The sequence below is a fragment of the Pelophylax lessonae genome (assembly GCF_965119305.1).
Source record: "Pelophylax lessonae genome assembly, chromosome: 6".
Taxonomy (NCBI): Eukaryota; Metazoa; Chordata; class Amphibia; order Anura; family Ranidae; genus Pelophylax; species Pelophylax lessonae.
In genome coordinates, this window is record NC_138773.1 from 206,492,678 (window position 1) to 206,511,280 (window position 18,603).

General features: G+C 41.9%; 1 protein-coding gene across 1 annotated transcript in view; it reads right to left on the bottom strand.

Annotated features, from left to right (window-relative positions):
• Positions 1 to 18,603, bottom strand: part of PTH2R (parathyroid hormone 2 receptor) — a 473,569-nt gene that overhangs the window by 246,909 nt on the left and 208,057 nt on the right. Inside the window, exon 6 of the mRNA XM_082261344.1 lies at positions 4,329 to 4,515. Coding sequence (XP_082117470.1) covers positions 4,329 to 4,515 — 187 coding nt within the window. The remainder of the gene's footprint in view (positions 1 to 4,328; positions 4,516 to 18,603) is intronic.

Genomic DNA, 18,603 nt, shown 5'->3' on the forward strand with positions numbered 1-18,603 from the left:
CGTCGATCCTGAGGGAGAAAACCAGACCTGCTGCCCGTGGCCCTGGTTATCGCCTCATCCAGCTTATTCCCAAAGAGGGAGGAGCCTCCAAAAGGAATACGGCTTTAGAATTGTTTGGAAGCTGGGTCAGCCATCCAAGGGCGGAGCCACAAAGCCCTTTTGGCCGTTACTGAGGACAGCATAACCCTGGCCAACAGACATATAAGGTCGATAGATGCCTCCCCCAAAAAAGACAAAGCCATCTTAAGTTCCTGAATCGGGGAACTTCTGGCAGCCTCCTCAGAAAGGCTCTGAAAGGACTCATCCACTGAGTCAGACCACAACTTCATTGCTTTGGATAATGAGGCTAAGGCCAGTTCCGACTTGCAGGCCATTCCCGCAGTCAGGTAGATTCTTTTAAGATCAGAATCCATCCTCCTATCCAAAGGATCTTTAAAGAAGGCTGTGTCCTCTAGTGGGAGGGTCACATGTTTGACCAGCCTCATGACTGCAGCGTCCACCAAGGGAGGAGATTTTAGATGTTTTACATCTTCTTCCTTGAAAGGATATAACCGGGACATTTTGGAAAGCATGGAATTCTTTCTTTCCACTTTATTCCATTCTTCAGTAATGATATCCCCTAATTCACCCAAAAAAAGGGAAGTTGAGTCGCTCTTTGCAGAGCTGTTTAAAGAATCTCTTCTGTTTTTGACGGAGAAAACAGCCGAGTCTTCCCAATTCAGGGTCTCTCTTACCGCTCTGACTAAGGAGGGGACGAGAGCATACTCAAATCCCAAGCAGGGATCTTCAATCTCTGAATCACTCTCTGACAGGTGACTAGGTTGAGAGGTTTCAGGATCTTCCCTAGGCTGTCTTCCAAGGGGAGGGCTTGGAGGAGTCACTTCTGGGCTCTGCGCCCGACCTACTCCCACGTTTGCCAGGGAATCCTTGACGACCCTCTTGACTAGGGCCTCCAGTCGCTGGTCTGGATTGTCCCTCTCTCCCGCAGCTTGAGAGAAGCATTTGTCACACATTGACTTGCTTTCAGGGACACGTGCACCACAACCCCAACAGCCCACTCTATCTGGGCGTCGCGAGGGGCCCGCTGAGGCAGATGATTTCCCACGATGATGGGAGCCTGACTATGACCTCCGAGCAGATCTCGAGGAGGAGTGCCGGTGGTGAGAACTTGAGTGATGCTCACTCTTGCGTGAGGAATGCCGTTCCGACCTAGGAGGGCTGTAAGACAAAGGAACAAAGCAAGACAAACAGGGAGCCAGGACATAAATGATGCCCTAATCCCCCCCCTCTCTACACACCCCAGCCCCCAAGCCCCGCATACCTATTAAGGGTGGGCTGAGGGTGAGGAGGCTTCCATCTGGCGCTGACCTGCAGGGATGAGCCGGACAACGGGATCAGAGAGGAAGAAAGAGGAGAGGGGGAATAACTCCCAAAAGCATGGGGCCGGTACTCACCAGGAAGACCGTATGGGCAAATGCAGAGCAGCAGCGGATGCCGCAGGTAGGCACACCGAGAAACCGACAGCAAAATACAGACTTCCAGCAACAGAGTGTATGATCTACACACTCTGCTGACACCTGAAGGGTTTTCAATATGGCACCCGCTGACATCATCAAGCAGCGCCGAAAAACCCTACTGCACATGCTCCACATCGTCACTGAGCATGTGCGAGAACCAAGCCTCGTTCTGAGGCACCCGCACATGCTCAGTAGCCCTAGCCAACAGGAAATAAGGTAAGAACATACAAAACCAGCTGAAATAAAAACTTAAGCTGCCATGGAGTTAAACAAATATGACAGGGAAGGAGTACTCACGACCACCAACGAACCGCTAGCCACCAGGGATGGATGAGCATACAGCACACACCGGACTTCATGAATCTTTAAGGGTACAGGCCACCCGCAGCAGCTGGGCTTTTTGGCCAAGGTGCACGTCAGAAGAATCTTCGCCCCTGCTCCATACCCCGCAACAGCTGGGGCTTATTGGAGAACTCAATACCCGAATGGTAGAGACATCCATCTCCTGGGATCCATCTTCAGGTAGGATACAAGTAATCCATTAGGAGGACAAAAAAGGAGCACGTGTGCTGAACAGGTGCAAAGATTTATGGGAGTGATGTCCTATGGGTAGGTTTGGAGGCGGGGCCAAACCCGATACGTATGCTGCCATGGAGTCTGTCAGGAAATTATTATTTTTTTTTTTTCAGAATCGTCGCTCTTTATTTGTTTATAGCGCAAAAAATAAATATCGCACAGGTAATAAAATACCACCAAAAGAAAGTTTGTAATATTTGTGTGAAATAAAGGACATCAATTTTATTAGGGTACATCATCGCATGACTGCACAATTGTTAGTTAAAGTAACGCAGTGCCGTATCGCAAAAAATGGCCTGGTTATTAAGGGGGTAAATCCTTCCGGTCCAGAAGTGGTAAAAGAATATTTTTTGGGCATAATGACTGCTCAGATTCTATTGAATTATGTCTCTTTAGCCCCCACAGTGTGGTCTGCTTACTGCAGAGCTTTATGTGTGCCACGTCAATTTTCTCCCAGAGTGTCCAGGGGTGCCCCAGGTCTTTCACAATCCTAGCAATGCCCATCCTACAATGTCATTACGCAATTCCGGGGTCATGTGAAACCTGATTGGCAGACCTGTAGCTGCCCTGTAATGCTGAGACGAACACGGTGGCACCTTGGAGTGGGATCCCAGCTGCAGAAGACAATCAGGTGTGCACTGACATGGACTTGTACGTCTTAAACATGGAGGGGGCACAGTTTGCCATCAAGCTCTTGGGCATTGGATGATGTTATCCCAACACTGATGTATCCATTTTTCTCAGTCCCTTGTGGGGATATCCACACATGTCTAATGCTCATAAATAATGCATCCTGTATGATTCCAACAATGAATATGGTTCAGAAGCATTGCCATCTATGCTTAAAGTGTTCAAGTCCCCTTCACTGCACTTTTGCCAGGAGATAGAAAATCCAAAATTTTGCAGTTGCCATCAGAACAAGAGGTGATTGTAAATATTCGAGTAGCAACTGTTCCAAAAACAGCTAAATGGGTACACGTTTATTGTACAGCATCATATAAGGAACAGGCATATATCTAATTGTCTTATATTATTAAAGGATAAGTTTACCTTTTGGAACATGTTACTGTACATGTTCCATCAGTATTTAGAGTGCAACATGTTATGTGTTCCAGCAGCTGCAGCCTCCCCCCCCCCCCCCCACTCCCTTAATAAAGAAAATAAGGGTGCAGTAACAGTAACTGTGGAGATTTTTTTTACTGCTGCTGAAAAAAAAAAAAATGTAAATAAAATTTGGAAAGCCAAAAAAAAAAAGAAGAAGGTACCACTGCTGGCGCAGAGCAGGAATGCCTGCAATGCAGAATAGAGGAACAGCAATTATGCCCCCAAAAAAAAAAAGGAAACCACTGCTGACGTAGAAGGAATAGCACCAGTGACGCAGAGGGGGGGGGGGGGACAGCAATTATGCCCTAAATATTATTAGTGCTGCTGCACCATAGAGAAAATTAAAAGAAAAAACTGAAAACCACTGCTAACGCAATAGGAATAGCAACAGTGACGCAGAAGAGGGAACAGCAATTATGCCCTAAATATTATTAGTGCTGCTGCGCCACAAAAAAAAGAAAACCACTGCTGACGCAGAAGGAATAGCACCTGCAACAGAGAAGGGGGAGTACCAATAATGAAGCAATAGAACCTGATGCTGCAAAAAATATATATATATCAATGAAAAAAAATGGGATCAGTGGGGTGACACAGACATGTTGTAAACATCTATACTTCAGTGGCACCACTACACTGTGTTACACAAGGATCACAGCACAGCACTTCACTACACTACACTGGCTGCACTAAACTGACTTTGAGACAAAAAAATATATAAATATAAAAAATATAAATAGATTGGAGTTGTTTTAGGATTTTGCATTGGGACACTGGAGGCCTTCAACTGCCACTGAGCTGTACTCGGCTTCCAGCATGTCCTTGTGCAACAGCCAGAGAAGGAGTCTGGCTTCCACATATATTTGCAAATGTGTGCTGCTAAAACATATGTTTAATATATATTGGTAGCCAACGCAGTTTTTTTTTATTTTTCTTTTATTTGTTTATTTTTTTTATTTTCTTTTTTGCTGGTTATCTGGTAAGTATGATGAGAAACTTAATTATCGCTTATTTCTGTCCTGACATGTATTCTTTTTTGGCTCTATCCAAAACAAATGGAATGTTTTGACTTGAGTTGGGCATTAACTATAAGTGTGAAAATATAGGAACCATTAAAATTTTTCATTGACTTACATACTGTGATTTATCCAGAACAGGAGCGACCATAATGCTTCGAAGGTCATCCATGAGCATTGCATCTAATTCCTTCACTCCTATATGAGTATGAACCACTTTGTCCTTGATGAAGATACTGGCAGCTCTCATCATAAAGGAAACAAACAGATGCATGTGGATGTAGTTTCTGGTACAGTGCAGTCTCCTGTGAAAATATATTTTACATTAATGTTAAGTCAATTACATTTGTTAAAAAAAAAAAAAAAAAATGACAATATAACCTTAGAGTAAGTCATAGTGGAAACTGTTCTCAAACGGACTCCTTTTCACTTTAACCACTTGATCTCCAGAAGATTTACTCCCCTTTATGGCCAGGCATCTTTTTGCAAAATGGCACTGCGTTACTTTAACTGACTATTGGGTGCTCATTGAACACTGTACCCAAATACATTTATGAAATTTTTTTCCCCACAAATAGAGCTTTCTTTTGGTGGTAATTGATCACAACTACTTCTTTATTTTTTGCACTATAAACAAAAAAAAAATAAATAAATGTTTTACTTTCTGCTATACAACATATCCAATAACCAAAAAACATTTCTTCATAAATTTAGGCCAATATGTATTCTGCTACATGTTTTTGGTAACCCCAATAAGCATATATTGATTGGTTTACTCGATCATTATAGCGTCTGCAAACTATGGTATATGAACTGGAATTTTTATGTATTTATTGTTGCTAGTAATGGCAGTGATCAGTGGCTTATAGCAGGACTGTGATATTGCTGCGGACAATCTGACAATAACTGACATGTTTTGGGGACCAGTGACATTAATACAAGGATCAGTGCTAAAAATATGCAGTGTACTAAGGACACTGGCTGGGAAGGGGTTAAACATCTAGGGCGGTCAAAGGGTTAAATCTGTTCCTAACCAGTGTTGGTGTACACCGTGTGCTGTTTTTACTCGGGAAATAAATTATTTCTAATCTCTGCTTTGCAGGAATACAGAATCTATCCCTTACCCCCTGTCAGAATGGCGATCTGTCTTGTTTACATAGGCAGTAGTGATGGTCCGAACACCTCCCTGTTCGGTTTGCACCAGAACATCTCGAACAGGGGAAATGTTCTGACGAACATGCAAACTCTTTATTAAAGTCTATGGGACATGAACATGAAAAATCAAATGTCCTCATTTTACAGGCTTAAATGCAAGTTATTGGCACAAAAAAAAAAAGTGTATTGGGACCTGGGTACTGCCCTGGGGACATGAATCGATGCAATTTTTTTTTTTTTTTTTTTAAGATATCCTTTTTACAGGAGCAGTGATTTTAATAATGCTTAAAGTGAAACAATAAAAATGAAAAATTCCTTTAAATATTGTGCCCGGGGGCCCCCTTAATGTGCCTGTAAAGTGGCACAAGTATATGTAGCCCATTGCAGCAATACTGACATTTCTAAAGAAAAAATGTAACTTAAACTTGCTGGCGGCTGTAATGTATTGTTGGCTACCAGCAATACAGATAAAAAAAATGAAAAAAACGCCAAAATTAAAAAAGAACCCGACGTGGGGTTCCCCCTAAAATCCATACCAGACCCTTATCCTAGCACACAGCCTGGGTGGCCAGGATAGGGAAATGGGGATGACCGAGTGCCCCCCCTCCTGAAACATACCTGGCCACATGCCCTCGACATGGGTGGGTGGGTGCCCCAAAGCACCTTGCCCTCATGTTGATGGGGACAGGGGTCTCTTCCCGGCTACCGTAGGCTGTGGTTGTGGGGGTCTGCGGGGGGGAGGCTTATCGGAATTTGAAAGCCCCTTTTAACAAGGGGGCCCCCAGATCCTGCCCCGCCCCCTATGTGAATGGATAGTGTGAGCAGTGTAATGAGCGGCTAGAGCTGTGACAGCTCTTTTATAAGAAAGGGGCGGGGACACCCGGGGACATCTGCCCCTTCTGACGTGACGTCAGGTAATTTATTCACTGCACCAGCACCATAATGCACTGCGCTGGTGCAGTAAATAAATTACTGACGTCACGTCAGAAGGAGTGGTGCCCCCACCCCTTCTGATGTGACTTTAGTAATTTATTCACTGCACCAGTGCAGTGCATTATGGTGCTGATGCAATGAATAAATGAACTGATGTCACAACAGAAGGGGCTGGTGTCCCCGCCCCTTTCTTATAAAAGAGCTGTCACAGCAATAGCCGCTCATTACACTGGACGCATGTAAAGCGGCAGGAGGGGGGGGGGTTTGGGTGTGGCGGGTGAATTTTCACAGCAGAAGCAGTACACCGGCAGCGTGCAAGCACCCCCCTCCTGGCAAAAGTGCACAATCACATATGTACAGTACATAATCCTGCTTGCAGCTGCCATCCTGTAGCAGTAAAACTGCTAAAGGGCAGTCAGCAGGTGGAAAATGTTGATGTCCAAGCACATTCTCTGTTGTTGCATTCAGGTAAGGGTTTTTAAGGGGCCCGCTTCACCAGGGTTTATGGATTCTTATCTCAAGATCTCATTCTGTTGAGCATCCTTAAGCACTTACGAAGGATGCCCCTTTGAACACCTGAGGTATGTTAGATTTTTACTGAATTCAACAACAAATAAAGCATGTTCTGCACACAGGATACACATCAGTCTGGTGCTCTCCTTCCTATATCTTTAGCCACTAGAATTAAGCCACTATCGTGTTTTGTTTTTTGGAGAGCTGCCTAGAAAAAACTAGTACACCAGACAAGACACCCAACCGGGACCCTCACCTGAACTAGCAGGAATAGGCATTCTCCTAGGACAATTATCATTGCACTGACACTGTACTTGGAAAACTTAATCATTTTATTCCCTGGTTTCCCATGCATGGATCTGAACAAAATGTAATGACTAGAAAGAGATGAAGTTATAAAACCACTGCAGAAAATTCCTGAATTTGTAGTTACCAAATATAAAATAAATTAATATGGTTGATTTATTTAAAGCTAAATGTGGGTAAACATTTTTCCTGTTCTCAGTGTCATACAACAACCAATATAACTGAATACAGAATATGCGTAAACTAAGAAAACAAAAAAAGGTGCACTGTCTCTTTCAGTCATCAAATAAAGTGGCAAATGTGCCAAAATATCATGAACCAACTAACAACTAATAAATCATAAAATACTTATTCATTGATTTTTATCCAATCCCATCCCACTATTGCCATGAAGGGTTACCAAGAACAACACCTCTGAGTGAAGGATCACCATCGCTAGCAAAAAACACTTACCAAAAAGTTAACCCCCACAATATAAAAGGTTAAAACAGCATAGCTCTCCACCAATCCTTGGCACAGCGACAAGCAGCATCATTGGATGACACCAATTTACCTCTGCCATTCACAGCTTAAGCCACAAGGAAAGCGCCAGTGAAACTTTAATGTCCAGTGTGGTGGTGACCCGAAAGGGAGGGAGGACTGCAGTGCCTGGACTCTGAATGTGGAGTGAGCTCAGTCAGGCCCCCGTTTCCAGCTCTCCAGACTGCAGCCCCCAGCCAAGGAAGAAGCAATTTGGTGCCATCCAATGTTGTTACTGACCACTGTGCAAAGATTAGTGGAGAACTTTGCTTTTTTAACCTCTTATAATGTGGAAGGTACGTTTTTGGTAAGCACTTTCTGTTGGTAGTGGTGATCCTTCACTCAGAGGTGGTGTCCTTGGCAACCCTTCACAGCAACAGTGAGATGGCATTAGATGGACTTTTTGTCCCTATTTATGGACATTTATGAATTTTGTGCATCAAGTTTGTATTTAATATTAAATGACAGGCACAAGAGCACTTTATTGATATATGAGTTATTGCACGTAGCACTTTATTTGCCTGATGAGTTATTACAAGATAAGTATTTTATAATTTATCAGTTGTTAGTTGGTTTATGATATTTAAGCACATTTGGCACTTTAATTGAATATTTAAAGAAACAGCTCAACATTTTTGTTTTCTTAGCTTAAACATTTATATCTATAGACCAAATAACAGAAATTAACAAGTGAAGTTCAGCCATAATACAGTAAATTCCAATGGAATGGGTTCACATCACATATAGCTAATAGTAACATCAACATAGAACAAGGACACCAGCTGATGTTCCCTTTAGGCAAACTCACAGCTAAATATCTAGCACAAGAGGGGTAACAGCAGCCCAAAAATCTCTAATGTCTCTCTGAGCAGTATGGACTCACACAGTGCCCAGGGCAAGTTGCTTGCCTCCTTCCAGCTTTCAAATGATACCTTTCTACAGTGATACCAGGCTAAATATTCAGCAGATGTCCCTTAGCCAGTTTTCTGAAGCTTCAGCATCCAGGCCCTCAGGTCGCCCACTTGAGGCAGAATGAACAGCAAGCATATGGTAGCATTCCCCTGGAGGGCAGCAAGCCCTCCAGGCTCGACTAATCCTCTGCAGAAAAAGACCCAGAAGCTCAGTGTCTCAAAGTATTTGTACAGACTCCCAGAAGCCTTCAGGGCCCTGCACCCTGGGATTGGCCAGGGCTGTATAAATATTCATACTGCCTTTTGCATTCCCACTCACCTACGTTCCAAAGGATTCTACAGCTCTCTGAAAAGCAGAGGGGGCAGTCAAAATTGCAGCAGCTGAAAAATTCAACAAATCTAACTAATCAAAGGAAGCTGCACTGGTTACAATGAGGCAGGCTAAATTTACATAACAAAACACACATTTCTAATGAACACAGTAAGCGAGCAATGAATCTGTCTAATGCTAGCACCTATCTTGGAGGGTGCTACACAATTATTCCTACAGTGCTGGAAGTTCAGAGTTGTGAAGAAGACTGGGCATCACAGGTGAGAAGACTTCTTCAGGAGCCTTCTTCAGTCTGCAGGATATGGGACATACTTGATTACAGGTAAGATATGTGACTGCTGCTGTAAAAAAAAAAAAGCGTAACTAAACTTCAACTTTGTAGAGTAGAGCATGTATACTTTGCATGAGGTGAAGCTTTGCAGACCCCAATAATCCAATCAAGTGCAAGCAAATATACCTGATTTTATTTCATTAATTTTCCTTTTATGTGATTGGGTATTTTTTCAGAAGTAAAATGTTACCATATTCACTAAGTGACGATTCCCTTTCAAACTGAAAATCCCCCTGCAAAGTGAAAGTGAACATGCTCTACTAATACTGTGAATTACCTCCAGTAGGTCATTCAACTTACTTGTGCAAACCTAAAACTTAAATATTTAAAATAACTGGCATTTGCTTTGAAAAATCATTTTAAATGATCTCCCATTCCCATAAAAATCCACCACAAATCAAGAACATCCCCTATAAACCAGAAAATGTAAGAGATCAATGAAGGTTCAAACCTTTGAACTAGTGTTGAAACCCACACTTAAACCACTCAACTAAAAATAACATATCGGGATAAGAGAAAATATATATTACATTTATTGGACAGAAAAATGAGGAACCTGGTATTAATAAATAATTGTAGGTATTCTGTTCAATATTTAGGTATTCTGTTCTATTTAAAACATAAATCCCTATAATAAAGAAATAATGCCCTTCAATTTTATAAATAGTGGCCCAGGAGATTATTGGGGTACATAAAATCAATGTTTTTTTGTTGAGTCTCATACCAATGAAGGGAAATGTTGTTTTATCAACGGTTTGAGAGTAAAACAGAGTTCCATTGGCTACCTTTGTACAATTCTGCAAGAGTAGTTTAACAGTCATTTGACACACTCAGCTAGAGCTAGGATTAGTCATCCTTAAAGTGTTTTGCTGCTATATTTTTATAAACGTGAGTCTCAGGGGTCCCAGTCAACTTAAATTTCATAGGGCTAATTTTTACTTAACAGGGAAGTTGACCCAGAACAATAATTAGTAAACCAAATCAATATTTTCTATTAAGTCTCATACCAATGAATTGAAATGTAATTTATTAATGCTTTGAATAGTGAAATGGAGTTACATTGGCTAGGTATGTACAATTCTGTAAGAGCTTTTGAACAGTCATTTGATACATTCACCTAGGGCTAAGACTTAGTCATCTAAGTATCTTACTGCAATCTCTTTGCAAATGTTCCAGGGTTCCAGTCAATTTAAAATCAATAAGGCTAATTTATACTCAGTGGGGAATACTTAAAATATATAATTTCTACAAAAAAGCAGAGAACAACATGAGATCCTTATGATAAGAGTTTCCTATCAAGAAGAAAATAAAAATTTAAAGGAAAATTAGTTCACATAAATCACTCATTACTCAAACTGTAATGTAACTGACTGACCTTTTCTAAAAAATGCATATTAATATTAGACACTTGTATAAGGTGAAAATACATATACCATGGAAGTAGATACATTTCTGCAGAATTGACTCCTCGTCACTTTTTGTTTGTTCAGGTTAGTACCAACCTCAATATTTGGTATTTCCACTGAAAGAACCCAGGACAAAAAAAGCCGCTCCCAAAACCACATGAGAGCTGGGATTTTTAAGGTACCAATAACTTTAGTCACAACATTTTAAAATTCAATACATTTATTTTCATATTTAAAAGTAACATAAACATGACCATGTTTTAAAACCGTAGGACCAATCTATGTTCGATGTCCATCAGGTAAATTCAAAGTGATAAAAAAAAAATCGCCACTCCGTCCGCAAGACAATTCTTGTTTGTCATATGCTGAATGCCGCTAAATTGTGCATGCTGTGTCAATGGAGATCTTCATCTGTCCCTTCGATTTGAGAATGGTTCACCAGACTGAACCGAATTGAGGAATTGGAGGAACTCATTAGCATTTCATCTGATCAAATCAACAAGTTTTCTGCTCAATGGTTCTACTGGACCCGTTTCAAAGACACTGATACCTACAAGAACGCTTTGGGTCTTAAATTACCTCTCCAGAACGTGCAGGGTCCCCCAGGGGACCCTGGAGATCCTCCCTCCTGCACCCCCATTTGCTAACTGCGTTTTCCTCCCAGGTCACTCTGGGATAGTCCGTTATTCCCCCCTCCCCTTTCCCCCCTTTTCTTTTTTTTTTTTTTCTCCATGACCCCTCCTTTCCCTCTCATACTTATTTGCTACCTGTTCCTTCTTTTTCTTTCTTTTCTCTGACTCTCCTATAACTGTACTTCCCCTGTCCTTGTCGGCTATACATTAAACTACCTACCGATTAGTGGGGATCCTCCCGCCTCCTTGGTCGCATTTGACACCCATACTCCATCCAACCTGGCTAATCTTCACCATTGCTTAGTGCTGTTGTGGCACCTGAGTTTGACTCTATTGCTTTTCCTTAGTTTAGGTTGCCGGCCTATGCTATAAATTACATACGTGCTGCTCGACCGTTGATATCTCTTGTTTTGCATTGACTGTATCTCCTCGTAACCATGCTAGAGTATAGAAAAAAAAATCACAGTGTAGGAATCCTGACATGTTTCACCATTGATTTGGTTTCTTCAGGGGATATATTTTGCTACATCAAAAGAAACAGATATGGTGTGCAGCTTGTGTATCAACAACAGGCAGGTGGGGAAAACACAGGTGTCCTAAACTGAAAACCCGCAGATAGTGGCCGATAAAGCAGTCAACCGCAGGAGGGGAAATCTGAGCGAGCAAGAGGAAACTGATTTTTGGTTCAAATATATGACAGCAGGGTAGATCTCAACTAGATGGTTATACACTGTTCACTTGGGATCCTCTCAAGGCACACAAGTGAAGGTTATATGAGTGATATTGGTGGCAATATAAGTTTTCAGTTTGTTTCCCTTTCTCAGCAGCAATCAGTGCCCTGCGGCTCTTGCTTACTCTGATTGCCCCTCCTGCGGTTGACTGCTTGATCGGCCACCACCTGCGGGTTTTCAGTTTAGGACACCTGTGTTTTCCCCACCTGCCTATTGCTGATACACCATTGGACACCATACCTATGTTTTTTTGATGTAGCAAAATATAGCCCCTGAAGAAACCAAATCAATGGTGAATCATGTCTGGATTGCATCACTGAGATTTTTTATTGCATTGAATTTACCTGATGGACATCGAACATAAATTGGTCCTATGGTTTAAAATGTGATCATGTATATGTGTCTTTTAAATATAAAAATACATTTTTTGAATTTCAAAATGTTGTGACTAAAGTTATTGGCACCTTAAAAATCCCAGCCCTCATTTGGTTTTGGGAGCGGTCTTTTTTTGTCCTGTGTTCTATTTATTTGGGATGTGGTGCCTTTGAGAATTTCTTTGATCGACCCACTCCTGCTTTATTTCCACTGAAAATTAAAATGATACTACTGATTCCTTTACAAATGTAGGTGTAGAACTATCTGGCAGTAACGCCATTTTAGAGTTAACACTAATTATAAGTAAACTTATTTAGAAAATATTATGACAATCATGTGCCAGCGGGGATGCTACAAGTCAGGAGGTACTGACAACCCATGGGGCCCCCAGTAAAAGGAAATCATGGTACCCCCTGTGCCCACGCCCACACTTAAGCCCCACCTACATATTGCACTGCCCATATTACATACTTTCCTCACAAAATCTAACCTATGTTTAAAATCAATGTTTAAGGCTCGGTTCACACTATTGCGATGCGGGAAGGCTGCGAATTCGCAGCCTGTTCCCGCATCGCACACGCACCCCCGGCAGTTCACACTGCCATATGCGATCCGCTGGGGGTGTCAATGTAATCTTAACGACACCCCCAGTTTGATCGCATATCGCAGTGCGATCGTGCAGTTCGCACAGGATCGGATCGCACAAGTGTGAACCGCTGTGCGATCCGATCCTGATGCGGCAGCAAAAATGCCTCCTGTGCGTCTTTGCTGCGGGTGCGGTGCGAATTTAGCCATACAAACTGTATGGCTAAACTCGCACCGCACAGCTGATCGCATGTCATGTCGGAGCAGTGCGCTCCGACATGACATGCGAACCCGGCACACGCAGAAGTGTGAACCGGGTCTAAAGCGTTATGAAAATAAATAAAAATAAACTTACATTAACCACTTCCAGACCTCCCCTTAGGAGATTTACTGCTACTGGGCAGCCCTCCTGTGCAGAATCACATATTGTATATACGTGATTCCGCACTTTTGCCGACAGGGGGCGTGCGTTCCACCAGCAGGCCGCCTCTGCTGTGACTAATCACACCCGCCAATCCTTGGGCAGAGACTCAGAATGGAGCTCTGCATATCCAAACAAGGCAGATCTCCATTCTGATAAGGGGGAAGGAAATGATTTTGTGTCCCTGCAAAGCCAAGTAAAAGTAGTACACACATCACAAAAACACTGGCTGGGCACACAGTTAACCCTTTTATCACCCTAGATGTTTAACCCGTTCCAAGCCAGTGTCATTAGTACAGTGGCAGTGCATATTTTTAGCACTGATCACTGTATTAGTGCCACTGGTTCCCCCAAAGTTTCAAAAGTGTAATTTAGTGTTCAATTGTCCACAGCAATATCGCAGTCCCACTAGAAGTCTCTGAACATCACCATTACTAGTATAAAAAAAAATATCAAAAATATATACCGTAGTTTGTAGATGCTATAACGTTTTTGTAAACCAATCAATATATGCTTATTAAGGATATTTTTTTTTACCAAAAACATGTAGCAGAATACATATTGGTCTAAATGTATAAAGACATTTGATTTTTTTTATTTTTTATTGGAAATGTTTTATAGAAGAAAGTAAAAAATATTTTCAAAAGTGTCGGGCTTTTTTTGTTTATAGCGCAAAAAATAAAAAACACTGTTGTGATTAAATACCACCAAAAGAAAGCTCTATTTGTGTAGAAAAATACACTGTTGCTTTAATTTTTTTATTTATTTTTTTACTTTTTTTGCTGTCACAAGGAATGTAAAGTCTTTATCGAGGGATCTGGGGTTAATAAGACCCCAAATCCCTCCGTTGTATTCGAAAGCACTCAAAACATCAAGATGTGCATTTTTGAATACTTTTGATTTACAAAAAATGTTGCACATGACAACCAGGTAAACTGGAAGTGATGTCATGTCATCGCGTTCCGGGTTACCATAGAGGAGACCTGATCAAAGCCAATTTCGGCTTTGTATGGGTCTCCGGCTAGCCAGCAGATGTGTAAGCTGGTAGCTTGGGTCTTCCATGGGACAGGAGAGCCTGAGAGAGCCACGAAAGGTGGCGGGAGGGGGGGGGGGCGCTTGTTAGCCTCTCCAGTTGCTATTACAGGAGAGACGATCAATTTCTAAAAATGGTACCAGGTTGATGCCTGCAGTTTCTGCGTTGTTTTAATGTGTTCTTTTTTCTGCACTTGGAGTGTATTTAATCTGCCGTACCACGCTGAACCCCACCCACAAGTAGGGATGATCGAATGGTTCGGGTCAATCATCGGTTCGACCCGAACATTGACTGTTCGAAATTCGGCCGAATTCCGAACTTTTTGCGGAAAAAGTTCGGAATTCGGCAACCAGAACCAACCAAAATGCAATGGGACAGGAACTGAGCTTTAAAAGCCCGTGATTGGACCAGAAACATTAGTAAAAGCCAATTAAGGGGGCAGGAGGATGCTAGGAATGTGATTGGAGTGACTAGGGGGTCCAGAGGCCATTCAGTAGTGAATACGCCCCCCAGTATATAACATAGCCCCGCCAAATCTCTAGCACTGTAATACAGGGGCTGTGGAAGAGAGTGGAAGCAGTTCTGTTACTCCTGCTTCAAAAGTGTCATTTAGCAATGATTAGTGTGAGGAAAGGGATATCTAGTGTAGTTAAGGTACTATTTTCCACTATAGTTAGATTCAATAATCTAGTTTCTGTAGGGAAAGTGTTAAGTGTCAGGGTGACCGTAGTGTAGTGTAGGGTGAACTGACTCTGACTGCTATGGCAGGGTGACCAAACTTATCCATGTCAGGGTGACCACCATAGAAAAAAGATTGTTTGTCTTAGAATTGCAGTAGAGCAGGGATAGGGCTCTGCTACTTTCACACCTGGCCGTTTTTGTTGCAGGCATTTATTGGGCTTTTTTGTGGACGTCTTTGGAGACAGGCATGACATCTGAACTTCAGTGTAGGGGTATATATACACACACACATATATGTATATATACACATACACATATATAGGTGTGAAAGTAGCGGAACCCTATGCCTGCGCTAATGAAATTGTTTGCAGGGATGTGGCTCCGCTCCTATCACACCTATATGTGTGTATCTGTATATATACATATATGTGTGTGTGTGTATATATACCCCTATACAGAAGTTCAGATGCCTAAAAAAACGCCTGCAACAACACACCTGGGCGTTTTTGTTGCAGGCGTTTTCTTGGGTGTGTTGTTGCAGGTGTTTATTGGGCATTTTTTGGGCGTCTTTGGAGGCAGGCATAACATCTGAACTTTTGTATAGGGGTATATGAAATTATTTGCAGGGATGTGGCTCCGCTCCTATCACACCTATATGTGTGTATGTGTATATATACCCCTATACAAAAGTTCAGATGTTATGCCTGCCTCCAAAGACACCCAAAAAATGCCCAAAAAAATGCCTGCAACAAAAACGCCCAGGTGTGTTGTTGCAGGCGTTTTTTTGGGCGTCTTTGGAGGCAGGCATAACATCTGAACTTCTGTATAGGGGTATATATACACACACACACATATATGTATATATACACATACACACATATAGGTGTGATAGGAGCGGAGCCACATCCCTGCAAATAATTTCATATACCCCTATACAAAAGTTCAGATGTTATGCCTGCCTCCAAAGACGCCTAAAAAAATGCCCAAAAAAACACCTGCAACAAAAACGCGCAGGTGTGTTGTTTCAGGCGTTTTTTAGGCATTTTTTGGGTGTCTTTGGAGGCAGGCATAACATCTGAACTTCTGTATAGGGGTATATATACACACACACATATATGTATATATACACATACACACATATAGGTGGGATAGGAGCGGAGCCACATCCCTGCAAATAATTTCATTAGCGCAGGCATAGGGTTCTGCTACTTTCACACCTATATGTGTGTATGTGTATATATATACATATATGTGTGTGCAGGGCCGCTGATAGGGGGGGGACCACCAGCCCTCTTGTAGGGGGCCCGAGCACTCAGGGGGGCCCACACAGAGAGGGGGATTAGTGATGGACAACAAATACAGAAATCTTCCTCCAGCACCTGAATCTGATCTCTGTCCCTCTCCCTGCTATCAGTTTTTATCTGTTGAGAAAGAGACAGTTGTCCCTCACTAATCCCCCTCCCTTGTGTGGGTCCCCCTCCCAGCACTTATCTCTGCTCAGGAGTTTATTTGTAAATTGTAACTTTGTTTCTCTCTCTCTGTCTCTCTGATCACTGAGCTCCAACTGCCCAGCCTGTATATTTTTCTCATCTCATCTTTTTTATTTAACATCGTTTTTTTTTTTTTTTAGATTTAGCAGGAATTATGCAAGTTATGTTATATTTGTGTCTGCTAATAATTATTTTGTTGTAATTTTAGCTAAATATATCTTTAATATTTTCTTGGGGGGCCCTGCCAGGTTGTCTGTACGGGGCCCTGCAATTTCTAACAGCAGCCCTATGTGTGTGTGTATATATACCCCTACACAGAAGTTCAGATGTCATGCCTGCCTCCAAAGACGTCCACAAAAAAAGCCAAATAAACGAATGCAGCAAAAACGGCCAGGTGTGAAAGTAGCGGAGCCCTATCCCTGCAATTCTAAGACAAACAATCTTTTTTTTTTCTGGTTCTGGACATGCTACAGAGCTGAAACTTCACAGGTACACTTTTTAGACCCCCCAGACACTAAATCCAAAGAAATCTCTTTTTTTCAATAATTTTTTCAACAATTGACTCTCTATCAAAAACGACAATTTTTAAAAAAAATGTTTGTGTGATTAATAGTCCCTGGGGCATGACCCAGAACCCTAGGCCCCTTTTTAGGGGCATTTATTGTGTTTTAGGGCTTCAAAATGGTGTTTTTTGATTACCGAAGTTCGGGTCCCATTGATTTTAATGGGGTTCTGGAATCCGGACGCAAACTTTCGGGAAGTTCGGGTGTTCTGGTCGAACCGAACTTTTCAAAAGTTCGATCATCCCTACCCACAAGCAGCCACACCTGTACTCTTCCAGTATGCTGCAGGTAAGTAGTCTTGCTCATAGCTCCCAACTGTCCCTGGTTTCAAGGGACTGTGCCTGATTTGGAACAAAGTCCCTCTGTCCCTCTTTCTTCCTCATTTGTTAATCATTTTGATCTTATCTGTATAGTTGTATATAAAATGCACATTTTATCTTTCAAAAAGTGTTTTCCAGTGCTAAACCTTTCATCCAATTTCTAAATTGCTGCTAAATTTTAAAAGCCAATATAAGGGAATAGTAGTGGTAAAAAAAAAAAAAAAACACTTGTGGGTTTAACTAATATTTTTGTTTGCATATATCTCCTTTAAGAGGGCATGGCAGAGTGTGTGTTCTATGCTTACATACTTTTGCTAATAGGTGTCCCTTGTTCCCATCTCAAAAAGTTGGGAGGTATGGAGCTTACTCTCTGTATGGAAGCAGTGATCTCTTTTAGATGTTCAACATGTCCCCTTTGAATCAGAGCTAGCGCTCTCCAATCAGCAAAGCCCATGCTTCCCACTGATTGGAGGGGTTTAACTGACTCAGCAGACACTTTATTCACCCATTCACAGAATGCCTTTTATTCGGTCAAAATAATAATATATTTTATGTGAATGGCTAAGTAGAGAAGCCAGAACTGTTGGCCTGAGCAGCAAAAGCTCATAACTCACAGTCAGGTTCCAGCATAATAAAAGTAGAATTTTTACCCTCCCCAGCCACTTTTTTTTATGTGTTTTGGCCAACCATTGCACATAATATTGTGACAGCATTAGAACTATACTCTACATATTCCATAGGTGGCGCGTAAGGCATTGTTTAGATGTAATGAAACCATAGAAATACAGAAAGGAGCACCAGACCAAAACTGGATGAAAGAGTCCAAGATAATTTTATAAAAACATCCAATGCATTTTGGAGACAACATCACTCCTCCTTCATCAGGGCTTAACACAGAACAAAACTTGGACGGACTCAGTTTCCTCTGAGTCCTTCACAGATTTATCCAGTGTTGATCCCTGATAGAGGAGTGTTGTTGTGCCAGAAAGCTATTGGCTGTTCTTGTATAACTTTTCTTTACCAACCATTAAAATGACCTCAAACTCTTTTATCCAATTTTGGTCTGGTGCTCCTTTCTGTATTTATATTATTTGAGCTACTTTTTGGTGGCCTTTGAGGGAAGCCTTTCTGTGTGGGAGCTGCTTTACCAGAGCTTT